Source organism: Macrobrachium nipponense, chromosome 32 (genome assembly GCF_015104395.2).
Source record: "Macrobrachium nipponense isolate FS-2020 chromosome 32, ASM1510439v2, whole genome shotgun sequence".
Classification (NCBI taxonomy): Eukaryota; Metazoa; Arthropoda; class Malacostraca; order Decapoda; family Palaemonidae; genus Macrobrachium; species Macrobrachium nipponense.
The window spans coordinates 52,845,188-52,862,687 of NC_061094.1; the positions used below are offsets into that span (position 1 = coordinate 52,845,188).

Genomic DNA, 17,500 nt, shown 5'->3' on the forward strand with positions numbered 1-17,500 from the left:
TTGTACATTGTACATAAAAGAAAAAATGTGCGTGGAATTGTTGCATGCATAAAAATTTAATAAAAATCTGAACATACTTGATAAGAGCTCGTCAACATATATATATATATATATATATATTATATATATATATATATTAATATAAGATATATATATCATAGAGATAGATATATATATATATATATATATATATCTTATAGATAGTATAGATATATATAATATATAATAAATATTTTATATATCTATATATATATAGATATCTATATATATCTATATATATATATATATCTATATATATGATATATATATACTATTATATATATTCCTCAAATATATATTATGGAGGCAACCCTGCTAAAGAAACGCACACATTTATCTACAAGTTTATTATCCTCACTTTTCGTGATAATCCTATTATGAGGATTACCGGACTAAATCCGTTGTAGGATAATTAGCGATAAATGAAATAAATCCTTTTTTATAATCCTTTGATCTGTTGATTTACTTTTAAGTTGAAAGTTTATTGCACTGACTTGTCCTCATAATCCTATGAATAGGATTACCAGATTAAATCCATATTAGCGAAATGAGATCGATGCATCAAATAAATCCCATTTTGTAATGATGTAATTTGTGAGTTTATTGTTCTCCAAGTTGAAAGTTTATTGTCGTGACTTTTCCCCATTAATCCTATTATTAAGATTACCAGACATGATCTGTTTTAGCAAAATGAGATCGATACATCAAATAAATCCCATACTGTAATCCTTCAATTTGTGGATTCACCTTTTCTTGAGTCACAAGTTTATTGTCGTGTCTTGTCCTCATAATCCTGTTATGAAGATTACCGTATTTAATCCGTTTAGGGCAAAATGAGATTCATCAAATAATCCCATTTTGTAATCCTGTCATTTGTGAGTTTATAGTTCCTTAAAGCTAAAAGTTTATTGCCGTGAATTGTTCTCATAATCCTTTTATGAGGATTACCAAGCGTGAAATTATATAAATGACGAATAATAGAATTAAATCCCACTGTGTAATCCTCCCGTCTTTGGAATCGCCTTTCCTTCAGTTACAGATTTATTGCCCTGACTTTTCACCAATAAACTTATTGCGGGTATTACCTGACTTGATAATTCGTTTTAAGGAAATTACCGACAAACGTAATAAATCCAATCGTGTAATCCTGTAATTCGTGAATTTATTGTCTCATTAGTTTCAGGTTTATTGCCCTGACTTTTCCCCCAATAATCCTATTGTGAGGATTACCGGACTTAATCCGTATTAGCAAAATGAGATCGAAAAATGAAATAAATCCTCCGTGTAATCTTTTCATCTTTCCTTCAGTTACAAATTTATTGCCTGACTTTCCCCCGATAATCCAATTACGTGGATTACCGGACTTAATCCTTATTAGCAAAATGAGATCGAAAAATGAAATAAATCCACCGTTTAATCTCTCCATCTTTCCTTCAGCTACAAATTTATTGCCTGACTTTCCCCAGATAATCCTATTACGTGGATTACAGAACTTAATCCTTATTAGCAAAATGAGATCGAAAAATTAAATAAATCCACCGTTTAATCTCTCCATCTTTCCTTCAGCTACAAATTTATTGCCTGACTTTCCCCAGATAATCCTATTACGTGGATTACCGAACTTAATCCTTATTAGCAAAATGAGATCGAAAAATGAAATAAATCCACCGTTTAATTTTTCCATCTTTCCCTCGGCTACAAATTTATTGCCCTGACTTTCCCCCCGATAATCCTATTATGAGGATTACCGGACTTAATCCGTATTAGGAAAATGAGATCGAAAAATGAAATAAATCCACCGTTTAATCTTTCCATCTTTCCTTCAGCTACAAATTTATTGCCCTGACATTCCCCCCGATAATCCCCCTTATTGAGGATACCGGTACTTAATCCGTATTAGGAAATGAGATTCGAAAAATGATAAATCCAGTTTAATCTTTCCATCTTTCCTTCAGCTACAAATTTATTGCCCTGACATTCCCCCGATAATCTTATTACGAGGATTACAGGACTTGATATAATCCGTTTACCCAAAATGAGTTCGACGATTCCCGGACATTAATTCACTAACAAATGCCTCAAGGCAGTTTCGGCCATTAGCTGCCGTCAGCTCGTCGCAACTTTGTCAATTAAGCCTCCTGTAGACAGCTTCCTGACACTTATGAGAACGCTCCCCGTTACAGGTATACAGAGAAGGCAGGAGTTCCTTCAAGTTTGCTTGCAAGCTCAGAAAATGGATGCCAGTGTCGAAGGAAATTGAGGAGCGACCTTAACGTTCTGGGGGAATAGCTTGCATTATTTTTTCCTTAGTGGAAGATGCACCTTCTTTCTCTCTCTCTCTCTCTCTCTCTCTCTCTCTCTCTCTCTCTCCCCGGTGGAATCACGAACCTATAAAGCCTCCTTTCTGGTGTGAGGCTTTTGATGACAGCCATAGAGAGAGAGAGAGAGAGAGAGAGAGAGAGAGAGAGAGAGAGAGAGAGAGAGAGAGAGAGAGAGAGAGAGACTTAACAATGGATCCATAACTTCTCTCATAAAATAGGTTTTGCTTTTTACGAAGTAATTCTGGCAACCTACCAGTTAATGTAAACAAAATGTAGATCAGACATAAAATTCTCGATAAAAATATATCACTTTTTTGTTAAGTAAACTCAATAGTTTCGTTTGTAGAAGAATAATCTCTTTATGAAACTAAAAAGAGCGAAACTTTCTGAATATCCAAAGACTGTACTTTAGGCCAAAACAAAAGAATTAACTTATCTCCCAACAAAGAGCGGAGCTTCCGACCAAAAAAAGAATAAACAAATAAATGCAAAAACATCCTTTGTCCAAGAAAAGAAAAATAAAAGTTACGTGGAAAAAGGGTCTTAACATTTTTGTGCTGTAGTTGTTTTCTTTCTTAATTCCATGAAAGTATTTTTTGTGTTTAGTTTTATAATTCTATTAACATGATTTTTCTTTTAATGTTAATTGGAATTTTTAGAAGATGCTCTTAAGTCTCGATTTTAGTTTCATTGAATGGAGATCGAGTTATATTTGAATATGCAACTTATTCCATACCTACAGGAATATAAGTATATGAGGAAATGAGGAATATATATATATATATATATATATATATATATATATAGTATATATATATATATCTATATATATATATATATATATATATACTATATATATATATATATATATATATATATATGAATGATTATCACATCACCGTGATTCATATAAATTATTCAAGCTACAAATGTCCTATAATATCAAAGTAGCTCTACCTCGAATTAATATATTTTCATATATGTAAACCGAAAATATATTAATTCCGAGATAGAGCGAATTAGATATTAAAGGACAATTGAAGCTCGAATAATATATATATATATATATATATATATATATATATATATATATATATATATACATATATATATATATATATATATTTATTATGTATGTATGTATGTATGTATGATGTATGTATGTATGTATGTATGTATGTATGTATGCATGTATGTATATATAATCCCGAACTTCCGAAGATGTCGAAATATCACTTATACCCCGAGGGAAAAAATAATACATCAAGTTATAATTCCGTCTCCTCTGTCATTTCAGGTATCCACACACCCACCGTTTTTCACAAGGGCTTTTATTGAATGCCAATAAAAGGCTTTGATAAGGACCTGTGTCCGCCGTAATGGTAGAGCAACCGAATCATTTAGTCTCGTTTTCCCTGTGGAGTCGACGTGATATTTCGGAATTCTCTCTCTCTCTCTCTCTCTCTCTCTCTCTCTCTCTCTCTCTCTCTCTCTCTCTCTCTCTCTATATATATATATATATATATATATATATATATATATATATATATATATATATATACTTATTTATTTATTTAATTATATATATTTATATTTATGTACACAGTGTGTCCATAAAGTCCAAGTTCCATTTAGGCAATAAATACTTGTAATGGTACTGGGACTTTATGGACACCCCGTACTTTGGTATATATATAATTATATTATATTATATATATATTATATATATATATATATATATATATATATATATATATTATATATATATATATATATATATAATCTAATTATATCTATATACATATTATATATATATGTAATATAGATATATAATATATGTATATATATATATAGATCTATATATATATATAATATATATATATATATATTATGAGATATATATATATATATTTATATATATTATAGATTATATGTATATAAATAGATATCTGTATATTATATACCTGTATATATATATATATATATATATATATATATATATATAAATTCTATATATATATAATATATATATATATACTATATATATTCCTCTATGCTCAACGTAAAAATAATATACATTCCTCCATGACCAATTCAACTACAAAGACGCAATTATTTACTGAAATAAAAACCTGACATTTTAACCCCCAGGGGCGTGGCGGCTGGGACGACCCGAGACACACGGACACTGCCTGGGTGTCCGTCCACCTACTGGACATCAACGACAACCCACCGCAGTTCAGTCAGCCCCAGATCCATCTGACCCTACAAGAGAATGTCACACCCCCGGGACTGTGTTGACGAACCTCGTGGCTCATGATCCTGATATGGTGAGATTGTGTTCTCATATATATATATATATATATATATATATATATATATATATATATATATATATATATATATATATATATATATATATATTGCGTGCATTGAACATATGCGCGTGGATGAATTGCTAACACCCTGGTCTCATTCGAAGGACCAGCGTGTTTGGCCCCGACGTAAGTCGGAATTTAATTTCTGTCAAACACGTTCTCATGTGTTCATTATAAGTATGCATATATATATATATATATATATATATATATATTATATTATATATATATATATATATATATATTAAAGAGAGAGGGAGAGAGAGAGAGAGATGGGTGTGTTCCTATCAAGAGTTATATTTTTGTGTTCACTAGTAAAATTATTGGCTTGTCGTCATTGTAGTTTCATTAATAATGGCTCTACCTGATCTAGAATATAATACATCTGGGAACTAATTTGTATTAATTTATATAGAGAAAAAGGGAGTTCAATTCGGTTATGAATCTAATATATAGAACAAGATAATAAAGTTTAGATCTATGATGATTAAATCCTAAGGCAGGTGACGAATTAACCTACAGTCTGCTCTATGAGCAAGAGCCCGTGCTGGCATAAGGTCCAGCTTAAAGACAACAACAAGACGAATTAACATTCATCTCGTCCTTTCCCACGCCCAGGGCGGCAACCAAAACGTCAGGTACAGCATCGTGGGCGGCTGGGACGCCCTGACGGTCAACGAGGAGGGCGTGGTGAGACTCTGGCGCGCCCTGGACCGCGAGAAACCCGGCGGAGACGTGGGCGTGGCCAAGGTCGTGGCGGTAGACGACGGGAAGCCTCCCCTGACCTCGACGGCGACGCTGACGATTACCGTTACCGACGTGAACGATTGTCCGCCGAGGCTGCTCCCTCCCACCCTCCTCCACGTCACTGAGGGTAGGCCTACGACCAGGCTAGGCCTCCTGAGGGCTACTGACGACGACGTGTGGGCGTTAGGGCACGGGCCGCCCTTCTACTTCTCCCTGCCGTCTTCCAACCCCACGGCCGTGTTTCATATCGTGGCTCTCAAATATAATTCCAGTGAGTTGCTTCTGTTGGTGGCTGAGTTGTGGATACTTATATATTGTTGATGATTTATAGAAGGTTAAATATAACAGGTTTTATTTAGTTTGTTCAAAGTGATATTTTTTCTTTTACTTTCTCCTTTAACCTGAAGCAGTTGAAGAGTTATTAAATATATTTACATTATTTTCTAATTTCTAGTTAGCGAAAACTTTTCAAATGTCTCCTTTCAGCCTCAGGTAGTTGTATTTCTGTTTTATCATATGTATATATATATATATATATTATATATATATATATATATATATATATATGTATATATATATATATATATATATAAATAAAAGGTCCATTAAATCACTCTGGTTTAAAGCTAAGGACTATATTTCGGTGGACTAACTTCCAACCTTATCACCGAAATACAGTCCATAGCTTTAAACCAGAGTGTTTTAATGGGCCCTTTATACTTGAGACGTATCTTGTTTTAACAGATGAATTTATTTACATACATACATTATATATATATATATATATATATATATATATATATATATATATATATATATATATATATATATATATATATATATATATATATATAATATATATATATATATATATATATATATATATATATAATATATATATATATATATATATATATATATATATATATATATATATATATATATATGTATATTATATATATATATACACACACACAAACACATATGTACAGTCTTCTACATGGAAAAATCCCATTTTCATTCAATTGAAAACAGTTTTCATTCACAGAACGAAAAATATTTATTAAAAAAAGAAAAAAAAACAATCTTTATTGAAACACTATTTTCAATTTACTCCAAATTACGCACCTGTGATTCACGCTTCTTTACACAAACAAATAACTCCCATCAAATATCAACTTCTCAGGCGAAGACAGCGGTCGGGGTGGGGCGGAGATCTGGACCAGAGGAGCCATAGATAGGGAACAGTACCCGCAAATAGCAGTCGACATCGAGGTGTCAGACGCCGGAGGGTTGTCGGCAACACAACAGATAACCCTCGTCGTTGACGACATAAATGACAACCCTATGAAGCCAGCTTCCAAGAAGGTTTACCTGTGGAAGACGCAGGTAACTTGTTTCATTCAAAACTGTAGAGATGAATTTGTGGATAACTGTTGGTCAGGTAGTTTCTAAAAAAAAGGGGGGGTGTTTGCGGGTTGGGGGAATAACTGTTGGTCAGTTAGTTTCTACAAAAAAAAGGTTGGGGGGAGTGGTTTAGGGGTTGGGGGAATAACTGTTGGTCAATTAGTTTCTATGAAAAGGGGTGTGTGGGGGAATAACTGTTGGTCAATTAGTTTGTAAAAAATGGGGAGTGGGGTGAATAACTGTTGGTCAATTAGTTTAAAAAAAATGGATGTGGGGTGAATAACTGTTGGTCAATTAGTTTTTAGATAAAAGGGGTGTGGGGTGAATAACTGTCGGTCAGTTAGTTTCTGAAAAAAAGTGTATGGGCTGAATAACTGTTGGTTAATTAGTTTCTAAAAAAGGGGTATGGGATGAATAACTGTTTGTCAATTAGTTTCTAAAAGAAGGGGTGTGGTGGTGAATAACTGTTGGTCAATTAGTGTCTATAAAAAGGGAGGTGGGTGAATAACTGTTGGTCAATTAGTTTCTATAAAAAAGGGGTGTAGGGTGAATAACTGATGGTTAATTAGTTTCTAAAAAAAGAGGTGTGCGATGAATAAGTGTTGGTCAATTGGTTTCTAAAAAAAGGGGTGTGGGGTGAATAAGTGTTGGTCAATTGATTTCTAAAAAAAGGGGGGGGTGTGGGTGGGAATAAGTTTTGTTCCCCCAATTGATTTCTAAAAAAAGGGGTGTGGGAGTGTGGTCAATTAGTGTGGTCAATTGTTCTAAAAAAGGGGTGTGTAATAAGTGTTGGTCAATTGATTTCTAAAAAAAGGGGTGTGGGGTGAATAAGTGTTGGTCAATTAGTTTCTAAAAAAAGGGGTGTGGGGTGAATAACTATTGGTCAATTAGTTTCTAAAAAAAGGGGTGTGGGGTGAATAACTATTGGTCAATTAGTTTCTATAAAAATGGGTGTGGGTGAATAACTGTTGGTCAATTAGTTTCTAAAAAAGGGGTCGTGGGGTGTGTGGTAAATAACTGTTGGTCAAATTAATATTTAAAAAATGGGGTGGTATTAAAAAGCGGGTGGAGGGAGAGTAAATAAATAATCGTTGGTGGGTTATGAAAACCCTCAAGATTATGGGACATTTTCGATAGGGTTCCCATGCACTGCCATATCGTAGTGGATTTGTGATGGAATTATTTTCGAATCTTTCAAAACATTCTAACATTTAATGCTGAAGTTGATGATTAATGTTACTCATTAGAAATACTTTGACCTGAAAGCAGACGTTAAACTAATTAGTTTCCATAAAAAGCATTAGTTTGTATTATAGGATACATTAAAATATTATCACGTATGAGGTAAATCTGTCATTACTGAGAGAGAATAAATTTATATATATATATATATATATATATATATATATATATATAATATATATATATATATATATATATGTATATATATATATCTTTATATATATATATATATATATATATATATATATATATATATATATATATATATACATACAAACACACACACACACACAAAGATAACCCTTATCGCTCACCAAAACCAGAGATTAACCCTTTCCCATCCCCTGACGATTTCACAGGGCGGAGGATCTGAGGCGTCCTTAGGAAGAGTCTACGTCGAGGATCCCGACGACTGGGACCTTGAGGACAAGACGTTTTCGTGGCACGGTCCTGCCCATCCCTTGTTCTCCTTGCACTCCGACACGGGAGCCATATTCGCCTCGGCGCACCTGAGGGAGGGAAGGTGAGTGGAGCAGTGGGTGGTTTTTAATTTGGTTAATGGAGATGAATTAGGTTTAATAGGAGCGTCCGGGAGTATTGAAAGAAACGAATTGACTGTTAATTTTTGCGAGAACATTTCAGTTAGTCAACTGTCAAGATCTGAAGAGCTGGAGCCTGTCCTGACAAAGCTTATTATTATTATTTATTATTATTATTATTATTATTATTATTATTATTATTATTATTATTATTATATTATTGATAAAATTAATCATGGTAGCATGAATCTTCAAATGGTGAAAAAACTCCAGTCATTTATATGTTCATATATTCAAAGATAAATCTGTACATATTTGTTTTTAAAGAATATGTACATATACATAGCCGTGCGTTTGTTTCCCCATTATTATTATTATTATTATTATTATTATTATTATATTATTATTATATTATTATTATTATTATTATTATTATTATTTTATTAGCCCACAACCAATCAAAATTCAATCCACTAGTCGACCCGTAAAACTGTAAACCAACTTCCTGGCATATATATATATATATATATATATATATATATATATATATATATATATATATATATATATATATATTATTATTATTATTATTATTATTATTATTATATTTCAAAATGTAATGTTTCATTATATTCTTTATCTGCCCAGCACTCTAACGGCTAATTCGAGTGTGTTCAACACCTCAAATAGTACACGAACTCGACGATCAGGATGTGTCTGTAAAGGAAAAGTATTATAAGTATCAAATGTATATTTCATCCATTATTTATAGCCCTATTATGAAAACATCCACGAAGCGGCAATTATATATATATTTATATATATTTTCCACGCAACGGCGTTGGGCATTCCACATGAAAAGCAATTTGTACCAGCTAATGGAGCGGAGTGCAGTCGATTTGTATCGTCCCACGATAGAAAGTTTCTTTCGAACGGCATTTTCATATATATTTTATCCTTTCCAGTAAATTGCTGCCGCGTATAGTGACGTTTAGCCATTATCCTGGACGTCTGGTAAATTTCAGCGTGGGGGAAATTAGATATATACAAAAGATTGCAGCTTGCGAAATTTTAACGTAGTAGGAATTAGATGTACAAAAAATTGCAGCTCGGTAAATCTAAGTCAGCGGAAATTAGATGTGTGAAAAAAAATTACGGGAAATATTGCTCAGGATTTATCTGGCAACATCCTTACTAGGTAGAATTTCTTTGCGTTGTTATAATCTCTCTCTCTCTCTCTCTCTCTCTCTCTCTCAGGGGCGTCGGCTATTTCATTTACAATATTCTGTAAATCGTTGTTTAAATGAAATTCCATTTTGTGACGCTTACATTTGTTAACTCTCTCTCTCTCTCTCTCTCTCTCTCTCTCTCTCTCTCTCTCTCTCTCTCTCAGGGGCGTCGTCTATTTCATTTACAATATTCTGTAAATCGCTGTTTGGATGGAATTTCATTTTGTGACGCTCACATTTGTTAACTCTCTCTCTCTCTCTCTCTCTCTCTCTCTCTCTCTCTCTCTCTCTCTCTGGAGTCGCCTATTTCATTTACAAATATTCTGTAAAACGCTGTTTGGATGGAATTTCATTTTGTGACGCTCACATTTGTTAACTCTCTCTCTCTCTCTCTCTCTCTCTCAGGGGCGTCGGCTATTTCATTTACAATATTCTGTAAATCGCTGTTTGGATGGAATTTCATTTTGTGACGCTCACATTTGTTAACCCTCTCTCTCTCTCTCTCTCTCTCTCTCTCTCTCCTCGTCTCTTCTCTCTCTCTCTCTCTCTCAATAACTTTCATTTTTAAAGGCCTTGTCAGTTTTTTTTCTTTTTTTTTTGCATTAGTTCCTAGTTTCCAGAAGTTGCGTAGCTCTGTTCAACAGTAGGCGTGTGAGAATTAGCATTAATTACCATACTGATCGGGTCATTTCAGCACTGGAGTTCAGAACAACATTAGATGATTAGTCACAAGTAACATTTCGTCTTGAAATACTTTACCTTCCTTATATAACTTTGGCCAAGCCTTAAATTATTATTAGAAAGCTGTGCTGTTGGTCTTCTAAAGTGAAGAATTATGATTGAAAATTCTCTATCACAATATGCCACATTTTTTTCTTATACTTTATCAGGACATTGGGTTCCAGAAAATAAGAAAATATGCAGAAATCGATAAAATAACTTTAATGGTTACAGTCTGTATACAATGCTTAATAGATTTAATGTAAAGTAGGCAAAGGTACCCCCCCAAAAAAAATTATTATTATTATTTTTTTTTTTTTTTTGCTCTATCACAGTCCTCCAATTCGACTGGGTGGTATTTATAGTGTGGGATTCCGGGTTGCATCCTGCCTCCTTAGGAGTCCATCACTTTTCTTACTATGTGCGCCGTTTCTAGGATCACACTCTTCTGCATGAGTCCTGGAGCTACTTCAGCCTCTAGTTTTTCTAGATTCCTTTTCAGGGATCTTGGGATCGTGCCTAGTGCTCCTATGATGATTATTATTATTATTATTATTATTATTATTATTATTATTATTATTATTATTATTATTATATCATACAATGATTGATAATTTAAAGAGAAATTAGTGAAGGATTCCCTAGAATTATTATTATTATTATTATTATTATTATTATTATTATTATTATTATCAAAACAACAATAATGGTATGATATGTATATAAAAGAGTCCATTATTTATACTCATCAGGTACGACCTGCAATTCAGCGTCTCAGACAGAGTTTGGGGTCAGACAGACGTCAGAGCGAACGTCACAGTGGACGTGAGGTACCTCCATCAGGACGCCCTCACCCACGCTCTTCCGCTCACCCTCACGCCCATCACGCCCACCGCCCTCACCAAAGGGTGGTCGCCTAAAGTGAGTTAAATATTTCTTTTGCAATCTTATGCAAAGAAAAGCATAAATGCAAATAATCTTGTTGAAGATTAAGCTTTTTTCCCCAAATGGGTATAATTGTTGTGTGTGTGTGTGTGTGTGTGTGTGTGTGTGTGTTACGAAATTCGAACAAGCTTAATTTACGATTACGTTCATGATATAACTATTTAATTATGATTGCTCCCATATGTATTAATTTTTCATAATAAACTTAAATGTACCTGGAACTTTCATCGGTTGCTCCCATATGTATAAATCTTTAATCTAAAACTTAAATGTACTTAGAACTTTCACCGTTGCTCCGATTTGGGTAAATCATGCAGTATAAACTTGAAGATACTTAGAACTTTCATCAACGGTGCCCATATGTATAAATCTTTAATCACAAACTTAAATGTACTTAGAACTTTCATTAACTGCTCTCATATGCAGAAATCTTTCACAATATAAAGTGTTTCATATACTTAGAATTCTCATTAGCATCCTGTTGAAAATCCTGCAATGCAGGTCAGGATATAGGATTGCAAACTCCATGCCCCTTCGTTGGGTGACTTACGCACTATGCAGGACAATTACGATTTTTGTATTTTTTGTTATATGACGACATCATACAACTGAGAAGGATTTTGTATTTCGTTATCATTCCCAACACCATGGGGTCCAAAACCCTCATTACCTTTTTTTTTTAACAAAATGTATTTGTATTCCAATGTAGTCTTTTTAGGGAATAAAAGAGAGATTAGTACAGGATACAGGAATAACAAAAATAAATAGAGTAAGAAAACTGCAGTCTTGTTAGAAAAAGGGGCCATACAGTAAGTTCTCACTCACACAAAACTGTCACAAACACACACAAACAAAAACAAACAAACACGTTCAGATCCTTCATTTTACGATGACTTAGAACTGCCATAACTGCTAGTGTTTCTTTCGTTTTATTGTATAATTTATCATCTGTCACAACTGCAAATCGTGTCTTCTTGTATATTCAGACTCTCACAAACTGTCACAAACACATGCAAACAAAAACACATAAACACTTTTTCAGGTCCTTCATTTTACGATGACTTAGAACTGCCATATAACTACTATAGTAAATTCACATCAACCGTGCATTTGATGTCTAGGCCAGTCGTTTACGACGCTCCTGATTGGCTGTTGATAAGCCAATCACAGGGCTGGAAACTCTCAGTCTCTCTAGGAGAGAGTTCACATGGGTAGAATCTATGTTCCACCTCTCCTGAGGGATACGTCTTTCAAAAGTACCCCTCAGAAGAGGTGGAACACACATCCTGCCTATGTGAAATCTTTCGAGAGACTGAGAGTTTCCAGCCCTATGACTGGCTTATCAGCAGCCAATCAGGAGCGTCGTAAGGGACTGCCTAGACATCAAATGAACGGTTGATGTGAATCTACTATAGTAGTTATATGACAGTTCTAAGTAATCGTAAAATGAAGGACCTGAACAGCGTTTGTGTGAATCTACTATAGTGTTTCCTTCGTTTTAATGTATAATTTATTAGACCTACCACAACTTCAACTCGTCTTTTTCTGTACTCAGCACGGAGGGGGCGGTCTCGGTACCCTAGCGAAGGTGGTGAAAAAGATCCTTGGGAGTCCTTCAGCCAACGTGGAGGTCGTTAGCGTCTACGGCCACCCTGACTCGGACGCTGTCTATTCGCCTGCGCTCTCTAAGGCGACGCCCTTGGTCCACGCCCCTGGTTCCTCCTTCACCTGCGTGTGGCTGAGCGTGAGGGAGAAGAATGGCAAATACGTCGACCCTGTCAAACTACAGGGCTTGTTGTCACTCCATAATAGGAAGGTGGGTTATTTAATAAGTTCATTCGACTATTAAAACCCGTTGTAGTGTTAAAAATGTTTATGCACAGTTAAAAATAATTATACTCAGATACTGCTACGTATCCCTCATCAGTCCTACTCACATATGTAATACTATCCTAAATCCTCTCCTTGTTACTTATGTAATCGTATCCTAAATTCTCTCCTTGTGACTTATGTAATCGTATCCTAAATTCTCTCCTTGTGACTTATGTAATCGTATCCTAAATTCTCTCCTTGTGACTATGTAATCGTATCCTAAATTCTCTACTTGTGGCTCTTAATTCTCGCTATGGGAAAATCTACCCACAATAGTATGCCCGTTAGATTTTGCCATTTAAAATATATACAACAGAAAACTTTCAATGACCTCCTTGTCAAAATCAAACAGGCGTACTACTGTGTAGGATTTACTTTCTCATTTTATTGAAACATGTGATTATGAGTTTTCTTTAAAATCTCGATATTGTATCCTCATTATAGAGGTTCTTAGGTTCATTATGTTGATTATAAGCAGTCGTGTTGTGAGAGATGACAGGACTAATTCATTCAAAACATCAAATTCTTTTATTTCTCGATATTATGGCCTCATTATAGGAGTTCCAAGTTTCATTATGTTGATTATAGGCATTCGTATTGTGAGAGATGACAAGACTAATTCATTCATTACATCAAATCCTGTAAGTTCACTTATACATATTAAGATGCATTTCGATTATCTCTCAAAGAGTGGCGAAATTAACACCTTGTTTAGTAGTCTCGCCGTTAATCAACACTATTCCATGCATTACCTGGGTCCCAACTGAAACGCCTCGCTCGTTAATCACCTCTGACTCATTATCATCAATTTCATCCTAGCTGGAGAAGGAAATGAGCGTAGGAGTCTCCCTGAAGGAACCAGTCAGCGAAGCAGGATTTGGAGCCTCGCTGATGACCCCGTCCTCAATTTCGACACCTCAGCAGCCGCCGTCGCTGGCATCACTCGCGTCTACTTCTCTTCCTCTGCAGGTAAATTAAAGATAGTTGATTTAGTTATATTCCCTTTTCGAATAACTGATCTCTTATTCCTGTATCTCCTCGCGTCTACTCTTCATCTGCAGGTAAGTTTAAATATACTTCCATATAAATGTATAATTCCGCTTATATTCACAAACATTCCTTTTCGTGTTTGATGAAATTCGATTCCTAAAATACATGCTTATTTTCACAAACACTCTGTTTCGTGTTTAAAATTCGATTCGTAAAATATATGCTTAATTTTACAAACATATAAAAAAAATATACATGTATATTCAAATACACGAATAAACAAAAGGGATCGCAGAAAAAGAACAGACGAAAATATAAAAATGTATATATATTTTTATTATTAAGGACTGTCGTATCTTGAATGATGAGAATGAATTTACATATTGAAAAGAACCTTTAATATTTTTAATAATTAAGAACAGCCATATCTTGATTGATTGTCAACAGCTTTAATATTTTAAATTATTATCTTGATTGATTGCCACCAAATTTGTATGTTTCAAAAATTAATCATCTTCATTACTGTTGCTCGACCAAAAACACTAAACTGAAGTTCCGTTGAGATTTATACATCTCTCGATGCACTTTAAACTTCAAGTTATATTTAGAGGAGGAAAAAGTGAGGAAAAACTCCTATCGAGAAGTTTTCTCTCAACTCGTGTACCTCGGCTGCTTTAGACATTTCCTCCCACGTCGCTTTTAGCTTAGGGCGTCGTCGTGTCTTTCTCCTCTCGAAGTGCTTTGAAAAACATGAAGGTATTTTTGGAATCGAATTTTAAACACACGAAAGACTATTTGTGAAAATAATCATATAATTTTGGAATCGAAATTTAAACACAAAAAGGAATATTTGTGAAAAAAAAGATATATTTTTGGAATCGAAATTTAAACATAAAAAGGAATATTTGTGAAAAAGATATATTTTTGGAATCGAAATTTAAACAAAAAAGGAATATTTGTGAAAATAAGCATATATTTTATGAATAAAATTTTAAACAAAAAAAATATTTGTGAAAATAAGCATAATTTTGGAATCGAAATTTCAACACTAAAAGGAATATTTGTGAAAATAAGCATATATTTTTGGAATCAAATTTTAAACAAAAAGGAATATTTGTAAAAATAAGCATAATTTTGGAATCGAAATTTAAACATGAAAAGGAATAGTTGAGAAAATAAGCATATAATTTTGGGATCGAATTTTAAACACAAATGAATATTTGTTAAAGTAAACATATATTTTTGGAATCGATTTTTAAACTCACAAAGAATGTTTTGTGAAATAGCATATAATTTTGGAATCGAAATCTAAACACAAAAAAGAATATTTGAAAAAAATAGCGTATATTTTTGGAACCTATTTTTAAACACACAAAGGAATATTTGTGAAAATAAGCATGTAATTTTGGAATCGAAGTTTAAACACAAAAATAAATAAATTTTAAAAATAAGCATATATTTTAGGAATCGAATATTTTACTTTTTAGGTTTTCCGTTTTAATGAAATTTCTTTATAGTCTATGTAAGTCAGATACTTACACTTGTATGTAGCATAAATTGAATTATGAATATTAAAGAATGTGCTAATCTGTTATGCATGCATGTAAAATTAATATAAGTATGCATATTACATAACTCATATAATATTTTGGTTTGGAAGACAACGGGAAAGTCCTGAAATTACTTTGATAATGTTTAAAACATATAAAAGTGTTTAAAAGAATACAATTTACAAGCACAATTGCCTCTCTCTCTCTCTCTCTCTCTCTCTCTCTCTCTCTCTCTCTCTCTCTCTCTCTCTCTGATTTAGATCATGGTTAAAATATATAAAAGTGTATAAGACAATACAATTTACAAGCACAATTGCCTCTCTCTCTCTCTCTCTCTCTCTCTCTCTCTCTCTCTCTCTCTCTCTCTCTCTCTCATGATTTCGATTGATGGTTAAAATAATAAAAAGGTGTTAATAAGACAATACAATTTACAAGCACAATTGCCTCTCTCTCTCTCTCTCTCTCTCTCTCCTCCTCTCTCTCTCTCTCTCTCTCTCGTAAGAGTCGCTTCAGTGAGATAAATGAACTTGAGAATGTTAAAACTAAAATAATGGAATTACCTAATGTTCATTGTTCGTGTATTTTACATTTCTCTTCTGTTTTTTTTCCATGAGTCATGCAAGTTCATTCGCAAACAGAAAAATTCAAGTTTTTATTTTTATTATTTTTTTTTTTGTGCGTTTCGAAATTGAGCTCATTCATCCCAAGTTTAATTTGGCTTTGTGTAAGATGGGAATAGTAGTGAAAAGTGAATAAATTCACTGTACGAATGGAACTACAGAAAGCAAAGTAAATCCTACAGATTTTTTTTAACATGTTAACTGGGCTCCTGGTATAGTGGTTAGTGTCGTGACTGCCACTCAGATATCGTGGGTTTGCGTCTCTGGCATGCTGATGAAAAATCAATGGCTCCGTATCATGATCAGTTACTGCTGCAGTGTGGGAGTCTGCGGTGGGAGGTTGAAACCAACATTCTTTGGAAGCTTGAAGTTCAAGCCATGGCCCCTTTGGTGTGCTTATTCTATGTGAAAATATTTCATCTACTTATAATTCTTCCATGTGAAAATGTTTCATCTACTTATAATTCTTCCATGTGAAAATATTTCATCTACTTATAATTCTTCCATGTGAAAATGTTTCATCTACCTATAATTCTTCCACGTGAAAATGTTTCAACTACTTAAATGATGATTATAAAAATAATGATGATAATAATGTTAAGTTAGCCGAAGGTTGATAACGTTTGTTGTGCATTTATAAAAAGAAACGTGCTTTATTCATTCTTGCATATTTCAGAGTCCACTTAATTATGAGGTGATTTTGAACTAAATGCTGAGATTTGAGATTTTGTATAAAAAGATAAAAGAGGGTTTTAAAATGACGTGTTATATATCATACTTGAATTCATTTCATTACTAAGACGGAAGCATTCTGTATGCTCAAGAAATTTAGTTAAGAAATCGTCGTTTCTAAGACTAGATGCTTTCATGTTAGCAATGCGTACGAAGCATTTCTCGACCA

The 17,500-nt window shown here is 33.4% G+C and overlaps 1 protein-coding gene across 1 annotated transcript in view; it reads left to right on the forward strand.

Annotated features, from left to right (window-relative positions):
- LOC135207505 (putative neural-cadherin 2) overlaps positions 1-17,500 on the forward strand; it is a 375,807-nt gene that overhangs the window by 340,144 nt on the left and 18,163 nt on the right. Inside the window, 8 exon segments of the mRNA XM_064239328.1 lie at positions 4,512-4,640; positions 4,643-4,690; positions 5,357-5,756; positions 6,672-6,874; positions 8,494-8,657; positions 11,375-11,543; positions 13,123-13,383; positions 14,259-14,408. Of these exon segments, the coding sequence (XP_064095398.1) occupies positions 4,512-4,640; positions 4,643-4,690; positions 5,357-5,756; positions 6,672-6,874; positions 8,494-8,657; positions 11,375-11,543; positions 13,123-13,383; positions 14,259-14,408 (1,524 nt within the window).